The sequence below is a fragment of the Emys orbicularis genome, chromosome 10 (assembly GCF_028017835.1).
Source record: "Emys orbicularis isolate rEmyOrb1 chromosome 10, rEmyOrb1.hap1, whole genome shotgun sequence".
In the NCBI taxonomy this organism is placed as follows: Eukaryota; Metazoa; Chordata; order Testudines; family Emydidae; genus Emys; species Emys orbicularis.
In genome coordinates this window covers 56,319,092-56,337,714 of record NC_088692.1, presented here as the reverse complement: position 1 = coordinate 56,337,714, position 18,623 = coordinate 56,319,092, and the positions used below count along the sequence as shown (strand labels likewise).

General features: G+C 40.2%; 1 protein-coding gene across 1 annotated transcript in view; it reads left to right on the top strand.

Annotated features, from left to right (window-relative positions):
* The first annotated feature begins 386 nt into the window (after positions 1-386).
* LACTB (lactamase beta) overlaps positions 387-18,623 on the top strand; it is a 34,741-nt gene continuing 16,504 nt past the window's right edge. The window contains exons 1-5 of the mRNA XM_065412311.1: positions 387-740; positions 2,195-2,261; positions 6,680-6,870; positions 7,365-7,722; positions 11,739-11,904. Coding sequence (XP_065268383.1) covers positions 387-740; positions 2,195-2,261; positions 6,680-6,870; positions 7,365-7,722; positions 11,739-11,904 — 1,136 coding nt within the window. The remainder of the gene's footprint in view (positions 741-2,194; positions 2,262-6,679; positions 6,871-7,364; positions 7,723-11,738; positions 11,905-18,623) is intronic.

The window sequence follows — 18,623 nt, the reverse complement described above, 5'->3', positions numbered from 1 at the left end:
CACCCTGAAATGTAAGTACGATCTATTCCAGTCTATTTATTTTATAACTCTATGGTAAACATGAGAAAGTGAGCGATTTTTCAGTACTAGTGGGCTGGGACACTTCTGTATTTTTACGTTGGATTTTGTAAGCAAGTGGTTTTTAAGTGAGGTGAAACCAGACAAACCAGACTCCGGAAAGGGCAAAGGGGTCAGCAGTGTGGAAAGTTAGAGAGCCCTGTTCTAGAGTGCCCCTGCCCATCCCCGCGGCCCCGGCCCCGGCCCCGCCCCCAGGCTGTGGAGGTGAGAACGCACAGGCGGGAGGGGAAGGGAAGGAAAGGAAGGGGGCAAGTGAAGCGAGGGGGATGGGCACAGGGTTAGAAGCCAAGTGTCTCCACCCCCACTCGATGTGCTCGGGGCTTGGCCGGCCGAGCTCTCGGGAGCAGCTGCTCCTGCCTGGCGGCGGCCAGGTTGAAGCGATGCACTGCTTGGCGCGGGCCCTGCGCCGAGTCTCGGGCCCCGTCCGGGGCTGGGGGCAGCAGCGGCTGCAGCGCCTGGGGACTGGCCAGTGCCCACCCCGGGGAGCCGGCGCCTGGGGCTGGGGGGTCGGTCTGGGTCTCGCGCTGGGGGTGAAGGTGGCGGCCGGCTGCGAACAGGAGGGGGCCCCGCGGCGGGAGGCGGCGGGAGAGGTGAAGCCGCCGCCCCCCAGGGGCTTCGCCCGGGCCATCGAGAGCAGCAGGGACCTGCTGCAGAGGATTAAGGTGCCGCGGCCTGGGTCCCCCTGTGGGGGAGGGGCGGGCCCGGCACCCATGGCCGTGGGAGGGAGGAGAGGAGGAGCCGCCGCGGGCCCCGTGTTTCCCAGCCCACAGCCGCACGTGCTTGTCTTAAAATCGCTTCTTGCTGCTGCCCTTCCTCCCTCCCCCCACCTCCATCTCCACAGCCTGCTGGCACTGCCGCACGCACCCAGCCCCTGGCCCGGTGCTAGGCGCTGCGCAAAAAGAAATCATAAGAAACCTGCTCCTCGGGGAGGGATAGCTCAGTGGTTTGAGCATTGGCCTGCTAAACCCAGGGATGTGCGTTCAATGCTTGGGGGGGCCATTTAGGAAATGGGGGTAAAAATCTGTCTGGAGATTGGTCCTGCTTTGAGCAGGGGGTTGGACTAGATGACCTCCTGAGGTCCCTTCCAACCCTAATGTTCTATGATTCCTGCAGGGCTCGCAAACAGAGCGAGACTGGCGCCGGTTGACGTTACTCATCTGGTGGGAATTCAGGTGTCACTTGCAGAGGGAAGACGTTTGAGACAAATGTGGTTTTGAAGTTGAACGTGTCCCTTAAACTACTTCGCTGTGTGTGTGTCTGAGCACTTTCAAAAACTTCCTCTGTGTAACCTAATCACTAGTGTTTAGGTTACTGGGGAGGAGAGAGGAACAACTCTATACAGCCAGAGCACTTTTAGGAGTCTGGTCCCTGACTAGTGCAATATCTCCGCAGCCCAGGGAACGTATCTGTACTTTTCTTCTGTGCTGCTTGTGGTGTTGTTTGGTCTGTTCATATCAGGATTTCACAGTAAATCACTGAATGTCATCATTGCTTGTATGTAAGAACTGTCAGAAGGGTCTGAAAGTGCGTTTCAGTTACTGAATATATTTACTGTCAGGAAGGGCTGCCCTTAAAGGGGCTCATTAAACCAGTGCAGGCCTGGCATCCACTAGTGGTAGAAGTATTTTTAGTAGTGAGTACATGTGAACTCAGGACTATTTGAAGGACTGGAGGAGAGCACAGAGCCATGTGAACTATATAAATAGAATGTCATGATTCTTCTGCAAATTTGGAACTGAAGCTTCAGGGTATAATTTAAATCAGAACATCCCAGACTCACTAAAATGATCTGTGTTGACTGTCATGTGATATCACTCACATATTGCATCTTATTTGGAAAATTTTATGTTCCCTGTCTGCAGTTGGTGTAGTTAGTATTAATTTAATCTTTAAGCTCATTGGACTCTCATTGTAGCTGTCCAGCACCACAACAGATATCTGCAGCTTTTCAAAGGGGATTTGTACAAATTCAGCCCAATTGGTATTTAAACAAAATAATTTCAATAATCATGTACTTTCTGGGAACACTGCTTATCCTAAATCCCATAAAAGCAGAATGTATGTTTGAATTCCAAAGGAGCAGAGCCTTTTAATGACTGGAGTATTTTTGTGACAGGATGAAGTGGGAGCCCCAGGCATAGTAATTGGAGTTTCTGTAGATGGAAAGGAAGTATGGTCAGAAGGTTGGTATACAGGAACTCAGTTGTTCTGCATGTTCTTTAAAATTAACATTTCATTCGGGTTACAAATCTTAAGTAATTATTGTTCTTCAGTTTGTGCCAGGTGCTGTCCATTAACTTCACAATCTTAAAAGTACAGGCAGTCCACTACTTTATGACGTTCGAGTTACGATGGAATGGCACTTACGACATTTGTAAATTGATGTCCCGTTCCGACTTTATGATGTTGGTTCCGACTTTACGATGCTCGATCCCACAGTGTTCCTATGGGATTCGAGTTACGACGTTTTCGACTTACGATGCGATTCTCAGAAACCAATTGTGTCATAAGTCTGAGGACTGCCTGTATTATAAAATCTGCCCTAAAAAACTACAGACGACAAGAAATAATAATAGTCCCTGTGGCCTTAAAATCTATAAAATGGGGGAGGGTCAAAGTAAGGAGAAGAATAAAGTATCTCTGTGGAACAGTGTTTCCCAAACTTGGGATGCCGCTTGTGTAGGGAAAGCCCCTGTCGGGCCGGGCCGGTTTGTTTACCTGCCGTGTCCGCAGGTCCGGCCAATTGCAGCGAACCGCGGTCAGTGGGAGCCGCGATTGGCCAAACCTGTGGACGCGGCAGGTAAACAAACCGGCCCAGCCCGCCAGGGGCTTTCCCTACACAAGCGGCGTCCCAAGTTTGGGAAACACTGCTGTAGAAGATAGTGGTGGTTGTAATTGAAGCACCCTTTTGGGGGATTGTTTATAAAGCATAAAGAACAGGAGTACTTGTGGCACCTTAGAGACTAACAAATTTATTAGAGCATAAGCTTTCGTGGGCTACAACCCACTTCTTCGGATGCATATAGAATGGAACATATGTTGAGGAGATATATACACACATACAGAGAGCATGAACAGGTGGGAGTTGTCTTACCAACTCTGAGAGGCCAATTAAGTAAGAGGAAAAAAAACTTTTGAAGTGATAATCAAGATAGCCCAGTACAGACAGTTTGATAAGAAGTGTGAGAATACTTACAAGGGGGGATAGATTCAATGTTTGTAATGGCTCAGCCATTACATTAAGTTTACAATCAGCTTAGGATTGAATAAGGACTGGGAATGGCTGAGCCATTACAAACATTGAATCTATCTCCCCTTGTAAGTATTCTCACACTTCTTATCAAACTGTCTGTACTGAGCTATCTTGATTATCACTTCAAAAGTTTTTTTCTCTTACTTAATTGGCCTCTCAGAGTTGGTAAGACAACTCCCACCTGTTCATGCTCTCTGTATGTGTGTATATATATCTCCTCAATATATGTTCCATTCTATATGCATCCGAAGAAGTGGGCTGTAGCCCACGAAAGCTTATGCTCTAATAAATTTGTTAGTCTCTAAGGTGCCACAAGTACTCCTGTTCTTTTTGCAGATACAGACTAACACGGCTGCTACTCTGAAACCTTTATAAAGCATGTTGACAAGTGTGGAGGAAAAGGCCAAGACCACTACTGGGAGGGGAACAAGTTTCACGCTCTGAAGGCATTACAGTATGTGCACAGTTGAATGGTGACCTAAAATGGGATAAGGTAATTCCTAAGAGGTGAGTGGTGTCAAAAGAAATGCCTCAATATGAGGCTTAAGAAGGTCTTGACTATACACTGGCTCAAAATGCCTGACTTTAATGAGAGATTTACGAAAGGGAGGTAATGTACTTTAATCTTGCTTGCATAGGTCTAACTTGCATTGTAACTAATTATGAGGAAATTTGCTGTTGTCAGTCATGCTAAATGATTTTAGTTGTAATAAGTGATAACTAGCAATCCACACTTAGCTTGGCACTCACCCTGTTGAGTTAGGCTGAACATGGCTTAAATTAAGTTTGCTTAATAAAGTCTTTCCCAAACTCTTTCTGCAAACGTTTTACAGAACTTTTCCCCCAGTAAGCAGTATGGGAGACTCATGGAAGAGGGTGGATATTGTAATTAAAAAAGAGAATATTTCCTTGCGCCCTCTCCTGATCTACATCTAAGTGAATACCTGCTGTGCACAATCATTCTGCCATACATCCCCCCCCTTTAAAGTTCTCCTTCACTGCTACGTGTTATATGGTACTCTTTCAGACAGAACTGTACATCATATTTATGCAGCTGCTGGTGAAAATAAAATAATTGATATCTGCAGATATTAAATTGATTATGTTTGGCTTTGCTTGAGAAACAACTGTTCTTTTACTATTCTATACTAGACATAATCTTTCTCTGAGAATCTACATAATGGTCAGAATAAACTTGAGTGGTTCCAATTCAGTGATATTTCATATACTAGTGGGCTGGTGCTTAGGCTCCCTTTGGGAACATGTTGAGATTTGACAGCTGTAATCCTTTCAATAGTCATAAATTATTTTGCAGGTTATATAGATTGCCCTGGAAAGACAGGTCTAGATAGGTCTGAACAGAACTCCAATGAGGACTTATTCATTGATCTTTATTGACCCTACTTACTTATCTTTCCAAAAACATTTTGGTGTTTGTTTCAGGCAACTAAGATAACAGAAACAAACAGTAATGTACTTTGCTAAAGATCAATTATAGAGTCCCTGAAAGGCTCATTAGCAAGGTTGTAACAGACTTTCCATTGTAAGCCTGTTTGTGGCAGAATCTTCAGGTATTCCTTCAAAAAGCTGATTTCCATTTTTCATGTACCTTTTGTTGCCACAGGAGTGTGTTTTTGGTGGGGGGTTTTAAATGTGGCATGTGAAAATTATGCCACAAAAAAAAATTCCTCAGATTATGCTTTTCAATTCAGAAGGTTTTGCAGCAGTGTTGTTAAGAGAAACTGTCAGTGCCACAGAGAGCCTAGAAGGAGGAGTTTATGCTTCTCTGCTGCTTCAGCAGAATCTTCCTCCTGGAGACATGGAAAGATATTGGCTAGGGTAGAACTCTCAGTGCCTACCACAGCTGAGTCCTGCTCCATGATTGGTGTTCCTAGACACTGTGGTAATACAAATAATAAACAATAGTATCATAAAGGGGTGCAGGTTGTGGTAGATTCTTCCCACACCTTCATCCAGAGGGCTGAGGAGAGCACCATTATCTTAAAATAAAATCATGAGATTGAAGGGAAAAACATGGAAAATAACAAAATCTGTGTCTTCTGTAAAAATTCTGCCCAATTTCTTGCCAATCTGATCATAGTGATTTGAGACTTGGATGTGCTACTTTTGCAGACAGTTGAATGGGGAGGAGTGCAGCAGCTACTCTCAGTAGCACAACATAGGCATCTGGGTTTCAGCTTCCTTTAGAGGAGAAGACTTGGGCAATATAGACTGGTCAATCTGATTTCTCCCTTTCATTGTATTTTGGCAAGTTTTACTGCTTTATGAGAATCTAATCACTAGACTGCAGCATGTTAGGGGACTGTGTTCCACTTATATACATAGACACATATGGCTAATACAGCACACTGGCAAAGGCCAGTTTTTATCTTAGATTAGAAAATAAACCAATAGTGCACTGCAACATTCCATATACAACTTAACCAATGTAGCGCAGATTGAAATATAACATTCTGGTGAGCCCACTACTGAACTTGTCGCTGTGGAATTGCAAACTACTATGCAGCGGTTCTAAGATGTGTAACAAATATACTGGATAGAGACTACTGAATTTTTCTTCATTTCTGATCTAAGCCCTCTTTAAGTCTATATCTGAAGAGGTTAAAAATAATTTATTAAACCACTGTGTAGTTAAGCTTTATTAATTGAGTTAAATGCTGTAAGGTTGTGTGTAAATTTCCTGTTTTTAAATGATCTTATTTTCTCTGTATAGAAGTTACATTGTATTTTTAAAAAGAGTAATTCACAGTAGCTCTTTCAAAGAATTAAAATATGGATTTATGAATGTGGGGCACTTAACTTGATTGACAGTCTAGGTTATGGTTTTTGAGATTTTTTTCCATTGAATGTTTGCCCTTAAGGATGTATGCAGTATAGTTTTAACAGTATGGGTCCCAGGATATTGGAGAAACCAGGTGGGTGAGGTAATATCTTTTATTGGACCAACTTCTGCTGGTGAGAGAGACATGCTTGTCTGCCCTTAGGATATAATTTTAATTTTTCACTAAGCTACATTAGTCTTAAGTTTTATGTTGTCACTGGTCAGAGTGATTCAAAGGGGTAACGTAGGATGTATTTTCAAAAAGACACTTCAATGGCCTGACTCTGCTCCCATTGAAATCACTATTGTTGATGTCAATGGGAGCAGAGTTAGGCCAACACTGAGCACTTTTGAAAATAGCACCTTTCATGCCTTTGTTTTACTTAAATGCAAAGTGTTCTGGAGAATTCTGGTAAACTTCTTAAGTTTGTGAACATTGTAAAATCCCAAAGAATTATCTCTATATACGTAAACCCACTAACTGTGACCTTTTATTCTTCCTAAAGGTCTGGGTTATGCTGATGTAGAGAACCGTGTAATCTGTAAACCAGAGACAATCATGCGAATTGCTAGTATTAGCAAGTGTCTTACAATGATGGCTGTTGCTAAACTGTGGGAAGAAGGAAAATTGGATTTAGATGCTCCAGTGCAGAAATATGTTCCTGAGTTTCCAGAAAAAGAATATGAAGGTGAAAAGGTAATGGGACAGTTTGTTCTGTAACCATTGTTGGTTGTCTGAGTTTCATGTCTGTCCCATACCTTCCCTGTCCACCTACACGCTTCAAGTTAGGGTGACCAGATGTCCCGATTTTATAGGGACAGTCCCGATTTTTGGGTCTTTTTCTTATATAGGCTCCTATTACCCCCCACCCCCGTCCCGATTTTTCACATTTGCTGTCTGGTCACCCTACTTCAAGTGCACACAGCTTTATGTATGTGGTGCACCACACATAAGTTAAAAGAAGTAGGGGCAGGAAGCAATACATGCTGCTGGAAAAAGGAATGTTGGAAATTTTGGATTTTCAGACTAATATTTAAATACGTTTTTCTAACAGACTTTACAATAGAAAGAATGGCTAGGAATTCTTATTTCTTAACATACCAAATATATAAATTGCAGAAATAAAAGTGCACCTTGTATAGTTTCTTTCGTTAAGCAGGCATGCACTTAATATTCTTCTTTTAAACTAGGTCACCATTACTACAAGATTGTTAGTTTCACATTTAAGTGGAATTCGTCACTATGAGAAAGATATTACAAAAGTAAAGGAACAGAAGGAAAAAGCCAACAAAGCCCTTAAACTAATGCAAGATGTAAAAAAATCTAACCAGGAGAAGGAACTGAAAGAAAAAGAAGATAAAGACACTGAAAGAAATGACTTTCCTAAAGCTAAGTCAGAACAGGATGGTGAAGCTAAAGGCCGAAATTTAAAACCTGTCAAGAAAACAAAGGAATTTGAACATGAAGAGTATTATTTGAAAGAAAAATTTGAAAATGTGATTGATTCACTGAAAATATTTAAAAATGATCCTTTATTCTTTAAACCAGGTGAGTTTCTATTCCGTTTGATCAAAAGTTAATATTTTTTCTTTAAGTTCTAGATTTTTAGTATACTTCAGATTGTAGTTTGTCTGATGCATTATGTGGGATTGAGACTTTACTGAGGCTAGGTCTACACTGGGGGGGGATCGATTTAAGATACGCAAATTCAGCTACGCGAATAGCGTAGCTGAATTAGACGTATCCGAGCCGACTTACCCTGCTGTGAGGACGGCGGCAAATCGACCGCTGCGGCTCCTCCGTCGACGGCGCTTACTCCTACCTGCGCTGGTGGAATACGCGCGTCGATTCGGGGATCGATTGTCGCGTCCTGACAAGACGCGATAATTCGATCCCCGAGAGATCGATTTCTACCCGCCGATCCAGGCGGGTAGTGAAGACAAGCCCTGAGACTAAACCAGAAGATTCATTTTCCTGTTATCCAATGAGAGCCTCAAAAGGGAGTGTTCAAGCCATGTTCTAACTACCTGGTCACTTTAAATATGCCCTGCAAAGGATTAAAAAAAATAAAATTGGTAAACTTACTGAATATAGTTACATTGGTGCAACTCCCTGGTATGTATGTAGTTATATCGTTCTAAAGGTGCTTATCTCAGTGTAGCTTATTTTTCATAGTTTCAGAAATAAACTGTACTGATTATAAGCACACTTTCTACTAGTATAACTGCATCCACACTAGGAGTTGTACAGACTTAACTATCAGTTTGTAGACTGATAAACAGGTAGAAAAATTGTGTAGACAAGCCCTAAGATGGAATATAAAGAGTCCTAGAGAGTGGGTAGAAATAGATTCAAGTGAGTTCTTTCAAAATAGTTCCATGTACAGCATATGCTGCAAAATTTGTCTATTGAATTACAAAGGTTAAGGTATATCGTAAATTTTTTAGCTGGCTCACTGTAACACACACACACACACACACACACACACACGGCCTTTTATTGAATTTCAACATGGAGACCTTGTAAGATCAGTCAAATTAATCTTTTCCCATAAAGTCTTTTTTCTTAACTGAAGTTTTCTTTGGCTCTCTTAACTCTTCTTCCTACAACAGCATGAGTTTTTTAGGGTAGGTAAGCAACCAAACAAGTTGTTTAATCAGTGGATCAAGTACTGTTTAAGAAACAGAAAACAAGGAAAATTAAATATTACATTTCCAGTATTGCAAAAGGTTAACTACAGAGTGCCTCACAAATTCCTACTGGATTTTGTGGTGTTTATTATATATATTTAAATTATATGGAAATAGGGATTGAGTAGTGAGGTAGCAAAATTTGAAGATAACAAAGTTAGGTTAGTCAAGACCAGAGAGAACAGTGAGGAACTTCAGAGTCTTAAACAAGCTTGGTGAACAGGCAACATGATGGCATATGAAATTCAGTGCTGTTAAATGCACTGGAGTGAGAAAATTAAACTACTCATACAATTTATAGAGTTCTAAATTAATTGTATCAATTCAAGACAGGGACTTGGGCATCATTGTAGATGGCACTGTGAAAATTTTTGCTCAACGTGCAGCTGCGGTCAAAAAGGTAAACAAAATGTTAGGTTGCATGAGGAAAGGGTTGGTGAAATGTTATAATTCCTCTATATAAATCAATGGCGTGGCCTTATCTAGAATACTGTGTGCAGTGGTGGTCACCCATTTCAAAAAGGATATTGCAGAATTAGAGGGATTCAGAGAAGAGCACTAAGAATGATAAAGGGTGTGGGAAAACTCTCATATGAAACAAGATAGAAAAGATTGGGATTGTTTATTTTAAAAAGATGAATAAGAGGGGACATAAATATAAACAAAAACATTATAGGGAGGGTAGATCAAGAACTTCTCTGCCCATTTCATAACACAAGAAAAGGGGTACACTGAATGAAATTTAAATAGTGGGAAATTCAAAACCGATAGAAGGAAATACTTTTTCACACAATGTGTAACTAAACGGTGGAATTCATTGCCACAGTCCTTGAGGCCAAAAACGTATCCAATTATTTTTTAATTTTTCTATTTATATGAATAATAAGACTATCCAGAGTTGTCATTAATTTTGTGGAAAGGTTATTAAACCCCATGCTTTCAGGGCTTTGCCAGTCTCTAACAGAGATCAGGAGGAGACCTAACATGGGGGTCAGATTGCTCTACATCTGCCTACTCTGGGTTTCTTACACGTACCTGTGAGGCATGTGGTGTTGGAGACAGGATAGTGGAATAACTAGACCTCTGTCTGATCCACTATATCAATTCCTATGGTTACGTTCTGGGTCTTCATTTATTTTTTAAATTTTAACATAGATTAAATATCACTTCTTTGGTTGACTATTCATTGCCATGCATGGCTTTTAATTGCATTTACCTTCTTTTTACCCTTAAAGTTTTATCCGTTACTGCTAATACTTAAATCTTATTTATTAGTTTGTCTTCTGGTGAGTATGGGTATTTGAATAGTAGCTATTAAAAAGAACAAAATAAATGCAGGTCTTCCTAATCACATGAGTAGAATTCGGCTAATGCTATATTTCTGTGTAGAGTTAACATAGAAAAGAGAACAATAATTTTTAATTCTGTATGTTTCTGATTACACTGTGGAGACGCTAATATTGATATAGTGTGATGGCATAAGATGTACTGGGAATAAGTGTGTTCTGACAAAGTTACACACAGATCCCTGGTGGCACCTTAAAGACTAACAGATTTATTTGGGCATAAGCTTTCGTGGGTAAAAACCTCACTTCTTCAGATGCATAGAGTGAAAGTTACAGATGCAGGCATTATATACTGACACATGGAGAGAAGGGAGTTACTTCGAAGTGGAGAACCAGTGTTGACAGGGCCAATTCAATCAGGGTGGATGTAGTCCACTCCCAATAATAGATGAGGAGGTGACAATTCCAGGAGAGGAAAAGCTGCTTCTGTAATGAGCCAGCCGCTCCCAGTTCCTATTCAAGCCCAGATTAATGGTGTTAAATTTGCAAATGAATTTTAGTTCTGCTGTTTCTCTTTGAAGTCTGTTTCTGAAGTTTTTTTGTTCAATAATAGTGACTTTTAAATCTGTAATAGAATGACCAGGGAGATTGAAGTGTTCACTTACTGGCTTTTGTATGTTACCATTCCTGATGTCCGATTTGTGTCCATTTATTCTTTTGCGGAGGGACTGTCCGGTTTGGCCAATGTACATGGCAGAGGGGCATTGCTGGCACATGATGGCATATATAACATTAGTGGATGTGCAGGTGAATGAGCCCTTGATGGTGTGGCTGATGTGGTTGGGTCCTCTGATGGTGTCGCCAGAGTAGATATGGGGACAGAGTAGGCAACGAGGTTTGCTACAGGGATTGGTTCCTGGGTTGGTGTTTCTGTGGTGTGGTGTGTAGTTGCTGCTGAGTATTTACAAAAGCCAGTAAGTGAACACTTCAGTCTCCCTGGTCATTCTATTACAGATTTAAAAGTCACTATTATTGAACAAAAAAACTTCAGAAACAGACTTCAAAGAGAAACAGCAGAACTAAAATTCATTTGCAAATTTAACACCATTAATCTGGGTTTGAATAGGGACTGGGAGTGGCTGGCTCATTACAGAAGCAGCTTTTCCTCTCCTGGAATTGACACCTCCTCATCTATTATTGGGAGTGGACTACATCCACCCTGATTGAATTGGCCCTGTCAGCACTGGTTCTCCACTTGCGAAGAAACTCCCTTCTCTCCATGTGTCAGTATATAATGCCTGCATCTGTAACTTTCACTCTATGCATTTGAAGAAGTGAGGTTTTTACCCACGAAAGCTTATGCCCAAATAAATCTGTTAGTCTTTAAGGTGCCACCAGACTCCTTGTTGTTTTTGTAGATACAGACTAACACGGCTACCCCCTGATACTTGACACATATCCCTGTGTAAAAACTTTATGTATTGAATAGGAAACTTCATAGGAAAAGATCGCAGAAGGAAACATTAAACTTTTCATTCAAGCGGTATTTAATAACCTATCTCTTTCTCTCCTTCCATTTTTTTTCAAGGAAGCCAGTTTTTGTATTCGACTTATGGCTTTACCCTTCTGAGTGCTGTGGTGGAGAGAGTTTCAGGATGTAAATTTACAGACTACATGCTGAAAATGTTTCATGACTTGGATATGCTGGCAACTGTCTTGGATGACAATGAATCAATGATATACAATAGAGCAAGGTAAATGAGAATGAAATTGCACCCTGTATTCCTATGCTGGCAGCTGCTTGCTCAAGTTCTTCACTGTACCGGTAAGGGTTAATAGATGTGTGTTTTTAAAAGCTAATTTAAAGATGAAATGATTTGTAAAAAAATCTTAATCATATGGCTGGAATGTATTATGTAGGGCTGTCAAGTGATTAGAAAAATTAATTGTGATTAATCTTCCTGTTAATAGAATATCATTTATATAAATATTTTTTGATGTTTTCCACATTTTCAAATATATTGATTTCAATTACAACACAGAATACAAAGTGTACAGTGCTCACTTTATATTTATTTTTATTATAAATATTTGCACTGTAAAAATAAAAGAAATAGTATTTTTCAATTCACTTAAAGAGCTTGCACTACAGTACTTGCATTATGATGAAAGTTGAACTTACAAATGTAGAGTTCTGTACCAAAAAATAACTGCATTCAAAAATAAAACCATGTAAAACTTTAGAGCAGGGATCGGCAACCTCTGGCACACGGCTCGCCAGGGTAAGCACCCTGGCGGGCCGGGCCGGTTTGTTTACCTGCCGCGTCCACAGGTTCAGCTGATCGCAGCTCCCACTGGCCGTGGTTCGCCGTTCCAGGCCAATGGGGGCAGCGGGAAGCGGTGGCCAGCACATCCCTTGGCCCGCGCCACTTCCTGCATCCCCCATTGGCCTGGGACTGCGAACCGCGGCCAGTGGGAGCTGCAATCGGCCGAACCTGCGGACACGGCAGATAAACAAACTGGCCTGGCCCACCAGGGTGCTTACCCTGGCGAGCCGCATGCCAAAGGTTGCCGATCCCTGCTTTAGAGCCTACAAGTCCACTCAGTTCTACTTCTTTTTAAGCCAGTCGCTCAGACAAACAAGTTTGTTTACATTTGCAGGAGATAACGCTGCCTGCTTCTTGTTTACAATGTCATCATAAAGCGAGAACAGGCTTTCGCATGGCACAGTTGTAGCGGCATTGCAAGATATTTACGTGCCAAATGCACTAAAGATTCATCTGTCCCTTCATGCTTTGGCCACCATTCCAGAGGACATGCTTCCATGCTGATGACTCTCGTTTTTTAAAAAAAAATGTGTTAATTAAATTTGTGAATGAACTCCTTGGGGGAGAATTGTATGTCTCCTGCTCCGTGTTTTACCCGCATTCTGCCATATGTTTCATGTTATAGCAGTCTTGGATGATGACCCAGCACATGTTGTTTGTTTTAAGAACACTTTCACTGCAGAGTTGACAAAATGCAAAGAAGGTACCAATGTGAGATTTCTAATGATAGCTACAGCACTCGACCCAAGGTTTAAGAATCTGAAGTGCCTTCCAAAATCTGAGAGGGATGTGGTGTGGGGCATGCTTTCAGATGTCTTAAAAGACCAACACTCCAATGCAAAAACTACAGAACCCGAACCACCAAAAAAGAAAATCAACCTTCTGCTGGTGACATCTGAGTCAGATGATGAAAATGAACATGCGTTGGTCTGCACTGCTTTGGATAGTTATCGAGCAGAACCCATCATCAGCATGGAAGCATGTCCTGTGGAATGGTGGCCAAAGCATGAAGGGGCACACAAATGTTTAGCATATCTGGCACGTAAATACCTTGCAATGCGGGCTACAAAAGAGCCATGCGAACGTCTGGTCTCACTTTCAGGTGACATTGTAAATAATAAGCTGGCAGCATTATCTCCCGTAAATGTGAACAAACTTGTTTCTCTTAGCGATTGGATGCACAAGAAGTAGGACTGAGTGGACTTGTAGGCTCTAAAGTTTTACATTGTTTTGTTTTTTTAGTGCAGTTATGTAACAAACAAACAATCTACATTTGTAATTTGCGCTTTAAGAACATAAGAATGGCTGTACTGGGTCAGACCAAAGGTCCATCCAGCCCAGTATCCTGTCTACCAACAGTGGCCAATGCCAGGTGCCCCAGAGGGAGTGAACTTAACAGGTAATGATCAAGTGATCTCTCTCCTGCCGTCCATCACCACCCTCTGACAAACAGAGGCTAGGGACCCCATTCCTTACCCATCCTGGCTAATAGCCATTAATGGACTTAACCTCCATGAATTTATCCAGTTCTCTTTTAAACCCTGTTATAGTCCTAGCCTTCACAACCTCCTCAGGCAAGGAGTTCCACAAGTTGACTGTGCGCTGTGTGAAGAACTTCCTTCTATTTGTTTTAAACCTGCTGCCCATTAATTTCATTTGGTGGCCCCTAGTTCTTATATTATGGGAACAAGTAAATAACTTTTCCTTATTCCCTTTCTCCACATCACTCATGATTTTATATACCTCCAGCATATCCCCCCTTAATCTTCTCTTTTCCAAGCTGAAAAGTTCTAGCCTCTTTTTAATCTCTCCTCATATGGGACCCGTTCCAAACCCCGGCCTAATCATTTTAGTTACCCTTCTCTGAACTTTTTCTAATGCCAGTATATCTTTTTTGAGATGAGGAGACCACATCTGTACGCAGTATTCAAGATGTGGGCATACCATGGATTTATATAAGGGCAATAAAATATTCTCCGTCTTATTCTCTATCGCCTTTTTAATGATTCCTAACATCCTGTTTGCTTTTTTGACTGCCGCTGCACACTGCGTGGATGTCTTCAGAGAACTATCCACGATGACTCCAAGATCTTTTTCCTGATTAATTGTAGCTAAATTAGCCCCCATCATATTGTATGTATAGCCCCCATCATATTGTATGGGGTTATTTTTCCCAATGTGCATGACTTTACATTTATCCACATTAAATTTCCTTTGCCATTTTGTTGCCCAATCACTTAGTTTTGTGAGATCTTTTTGAAGTTCTTCACAGTCTGCTTTGGTCTTAACTACCTTGAGCAGTTTAGTATCATCTGCAAACTTTGCCACCTCACTTTTTACCCCTTTTTCCAGATCATTTATGAATAAGTTGAATAGGATTGGTCCTAGGACTGACCCTTGGGGAACACCACTAGTTACCCCTCTCCATTCTGAAAATTTACCATTTATTCCTACCTTTTGTTCCCTGTCTTTTAACCAGTTCTCAATCCATGAAAGGATCTTCCCTCTTATCCCATAACAACTTAATTTACATAAGAGTCTTTGGTGAGGGACCTTGTCAAAGGCTTTCTGGAAATCTAAGTACACTATGTCCACTGGATCCCCCTTGTCCACATGTTTGTTGGCCCCTTCAAAGAACTCTAATAGATTAGTAAGACATGATTTCCCTTTACAGAAACCATGTTGACTTTTGCCCAACAATTTATGTTCTTCTATGTGTCTGACAATTTTATTCTTTATGATTGTTTCAACTGATTTGCCCAGTACTGATGTTAGACTTACCGGTCTGTAATTGCCGGGATCACCTCTAGAGCCCTTTTTAAATATTGGCGTTAAATTGGCTATCTTCCAGTCATTGGGTACAGAAGCCGATTTAAAGGACAGGTTACAAACCATAGTTAGTAGTTCCGCTATTTCACATTTGAGTTCTTTCAGAACTCTTGGGTGAATGCCATCTGGTCCCGATGACTTGTTACTGTTAAGTTTATCAATTAATTCCAAAACCTCCTCTAGTGACACCTCAAACTGTGACAATTCCTCAGATTTGTCACCTACAAAAGCCGGCTCAGGTTTGGGAATCTCCCTAACATCCTCAGCCGTGAAGACTGAAGCAAAGAATTCATTTAGTTTCTCCGCAATGACTTTATCGTCTTTAAGTGCTCCTTTTGTATCTCAATCGTCCAGGGGCCCCACTGGTTGTTTAGCAGGCTTCCTGCTTCTGTTATTACCTTTTGAGTTTTTGGCTAGCTGTTCTTCAAACTCCTTTTTGGCTTTTCTTATTACATTTTTACACTTAATTTGGCAGTGTTTATGCTCCTTTCTATTTACCTCACTAGGATTTGACTTCCACTTTTTAAAAGATGCCTTTTTATCTCCCACTGCTTTTTTTACATGGTTGTTAAGCCATGGTGGCTCTTTTTTAGTTCTTTTACTGTGTTTTTTAATTTGGGGTATACATTTAAGTTGGGCCTCTATTATGGTGTCTTTGAGAAGTGTCCATGTAACTTGCAGGGATTTCACTCTAGTTACTGTACCTTTTAATTTCTTTTTAACTAACCGCCTCATTTTTGCATAGTTCCCCTTTCTGAAGTTAAATGCCACAGTGTTGGGCTGTTGAGGTGTTCTTCCCACCACAGGAATGTTAAAAGTTATTATATTATGGTCACTATTTCCATGTGGTCCTGTTATAGTTGCCTCTTGGACCAGATCCTGCGCTCCACTCAGGACTAAATCGAGAATTGCCTCTCCCCTTGTGGGTTCCTGTACCAGCTGCTCCAAGAAGCAGTCATTTAAAGTATTGAGAAATTTTGTCTCTGGATTTCGTCCTGAGGTGACATGTTCCCAGTCAATATGGGGATAATTGAAATCCCCCACTATTATCGAGTTCTTTATTTTGATAGCCTCTCTAATCTCCCTTAGCATTTCATTGTCACTATCACTGTCCTGTCATGACAGAGATTGCACTACGGTCCTTGTATGAGGTGAATTGAAAAATACTCTTTCTTTTATCATTTTTACAGTGCAAATATTTAATAAAAATAATATAAAGTGAGCACTGTACACTTTGTATTCTGTGTTGTAATTGAAATCAATATATTTGAAAATGTAGAAAAACATCAAAAATATTTAATAAATTTCAATTGGTATTCTATTGTTTAACAGTGCGATTAAAACTGCAATTAATTTTTTATTGCGATTAATTTTTTTGAGTGAATCACGTGAGTTAACTGCGATTAATTGCAGCCCTAGTATTATGATATTGATTCCATGAGTTCAAATTTATTTTCAAGTCCTAATGTTTAAGGATTGATCACACTTCTTTTCCTATTGTGAGAGCATATATTTTAAGAAGGGAGAGGTAGGAATTCTGAAATTCACATTTGTTTAGTTCAGTTGGGTGAGGAAGTGAAGGGAAAATAAGGATATAATAACCCCCAAAATACTGCTACAATTATTTCTATAATAAGAGTAGAAATAATAAAATCTTGTTGTTATAGTGGAGATAGTTGCATCGATTTCTTTAATCATTCTTTTAAATTGCTCTCCAAAAATGTACGTTATCAGATTTCTTGAATCTCATCTTTTTTAATTTATTTGAAATCTTCTTTAATCTGCCTATGTCACTTAAACCTACATATCATAAAGAATGATTTCAAGTTCTTTATCAGGCTTCAATTATATGCACTGAGGAGAGTATGTTATAAAGAAAATAACTTTAAATTTCTTTTTTGACTCAAAATCCATTATAGTTGATAAAATACTTATGGACTTAAAGTATTGCATGTGAGTTTACAAAATCTTTGATTAAAGTATTGCTTAAACTGCAAAAAAATAAAATAATTGACGGGTTTAATTGTAAAGTATGTAGACACCACAATGTGCTTCTAAAATTACCTCCAAAATGTTTCATGGAACAGTAATAGTATAATCTTCCTATAATATTCCACAGTTATTTATAAATTAGACAGCACCAGAACACTTATAAATATCTGTATCTAAAAGAACCTTTTAATAGTTTGCGATTTTGGCAGCTTTTAAGAACGTTAAGGAGGAATTTGTATATGAGTTCGTATTTAATGGGTTAGAGTCATTCTTGCTGTTTCCCTCACCAATCTTATTTTACTGAGTTACCTAGCCACAGAAATCACCCACAAGCACTGAACTTGAGGTTTGTTGACTCAGTCATTAAATTTTGGCACGGGAAGAGGATTCTAACTGAATATCATGAACAGATTATGGAAAAACCTCATGGGTATCTGAGTTTGATATACAGCTTTCAGATTTCCTGTGTTGGAAAAAATACTTTGTGTTCTTAATGAAGAATGGTTATCCCAAGTTAACTTTTTTTTGTTAACTCTAAAGCAGTGGAAATAGTACTCCTATGAAAAGAGATGTAATTCAAGTTCAAGATTTATATAAGTTTGTTACATCCTAAATTCAAGTGTGTATAAATGGACTAGTATGTTGGTATTACTGCTTCAGACAGAGGTTTTTTTTTCTTTTTAATTTAAAATATTTTGATCTGAATTTTGCAGCCCTTTTACAAATGCACATTACAGTAAGTTGCAGACAATGATTATATAATATAGATAATAACCATAATCACATCACCCGCTGGTGGTAGTATGTATAGCTAGAATGTTTGTTTATGTATGTGGCAACGCTCCTATTGCTCAATTTATGAAAATTACATTATTTTTATAATGTATTTCATTGCTTTGATGGAGGAGGAGAAAATAATCTGTTAAGAAAATTGGTCACGCTGCATGGCCAATTTATCTGTTCTTGGGAAACCCACTTATTTCACTTGCTTAAGTAACTTTCATCAGGTCTCAAGGTGTAGCAAAATATAAAGCAAGTTCTCTCCTAAAATATGTGCTTGGCTAAGCTTCAATATAGTAGTGGCAAATTAACTGTAACTCAGTGAGCTGCTGCTATCCTGAATGTCGTCATAATGGGCTGATCTTGCCAGTTGCTGAGCATGCTGCAACTCCAGCTGAGCACTTTCAGGGTAGCAGGTTGGTTAAATCAACTGGCAAGATCAGGCCCTCGGTTTTAGTGTATTTTTTGGGCTGCTAGTAGGGTGACCAGATGTCCCGATTTTATAGGGACAGTCCCGATTTTGCGGGCTTTTTCTTATACAGGCA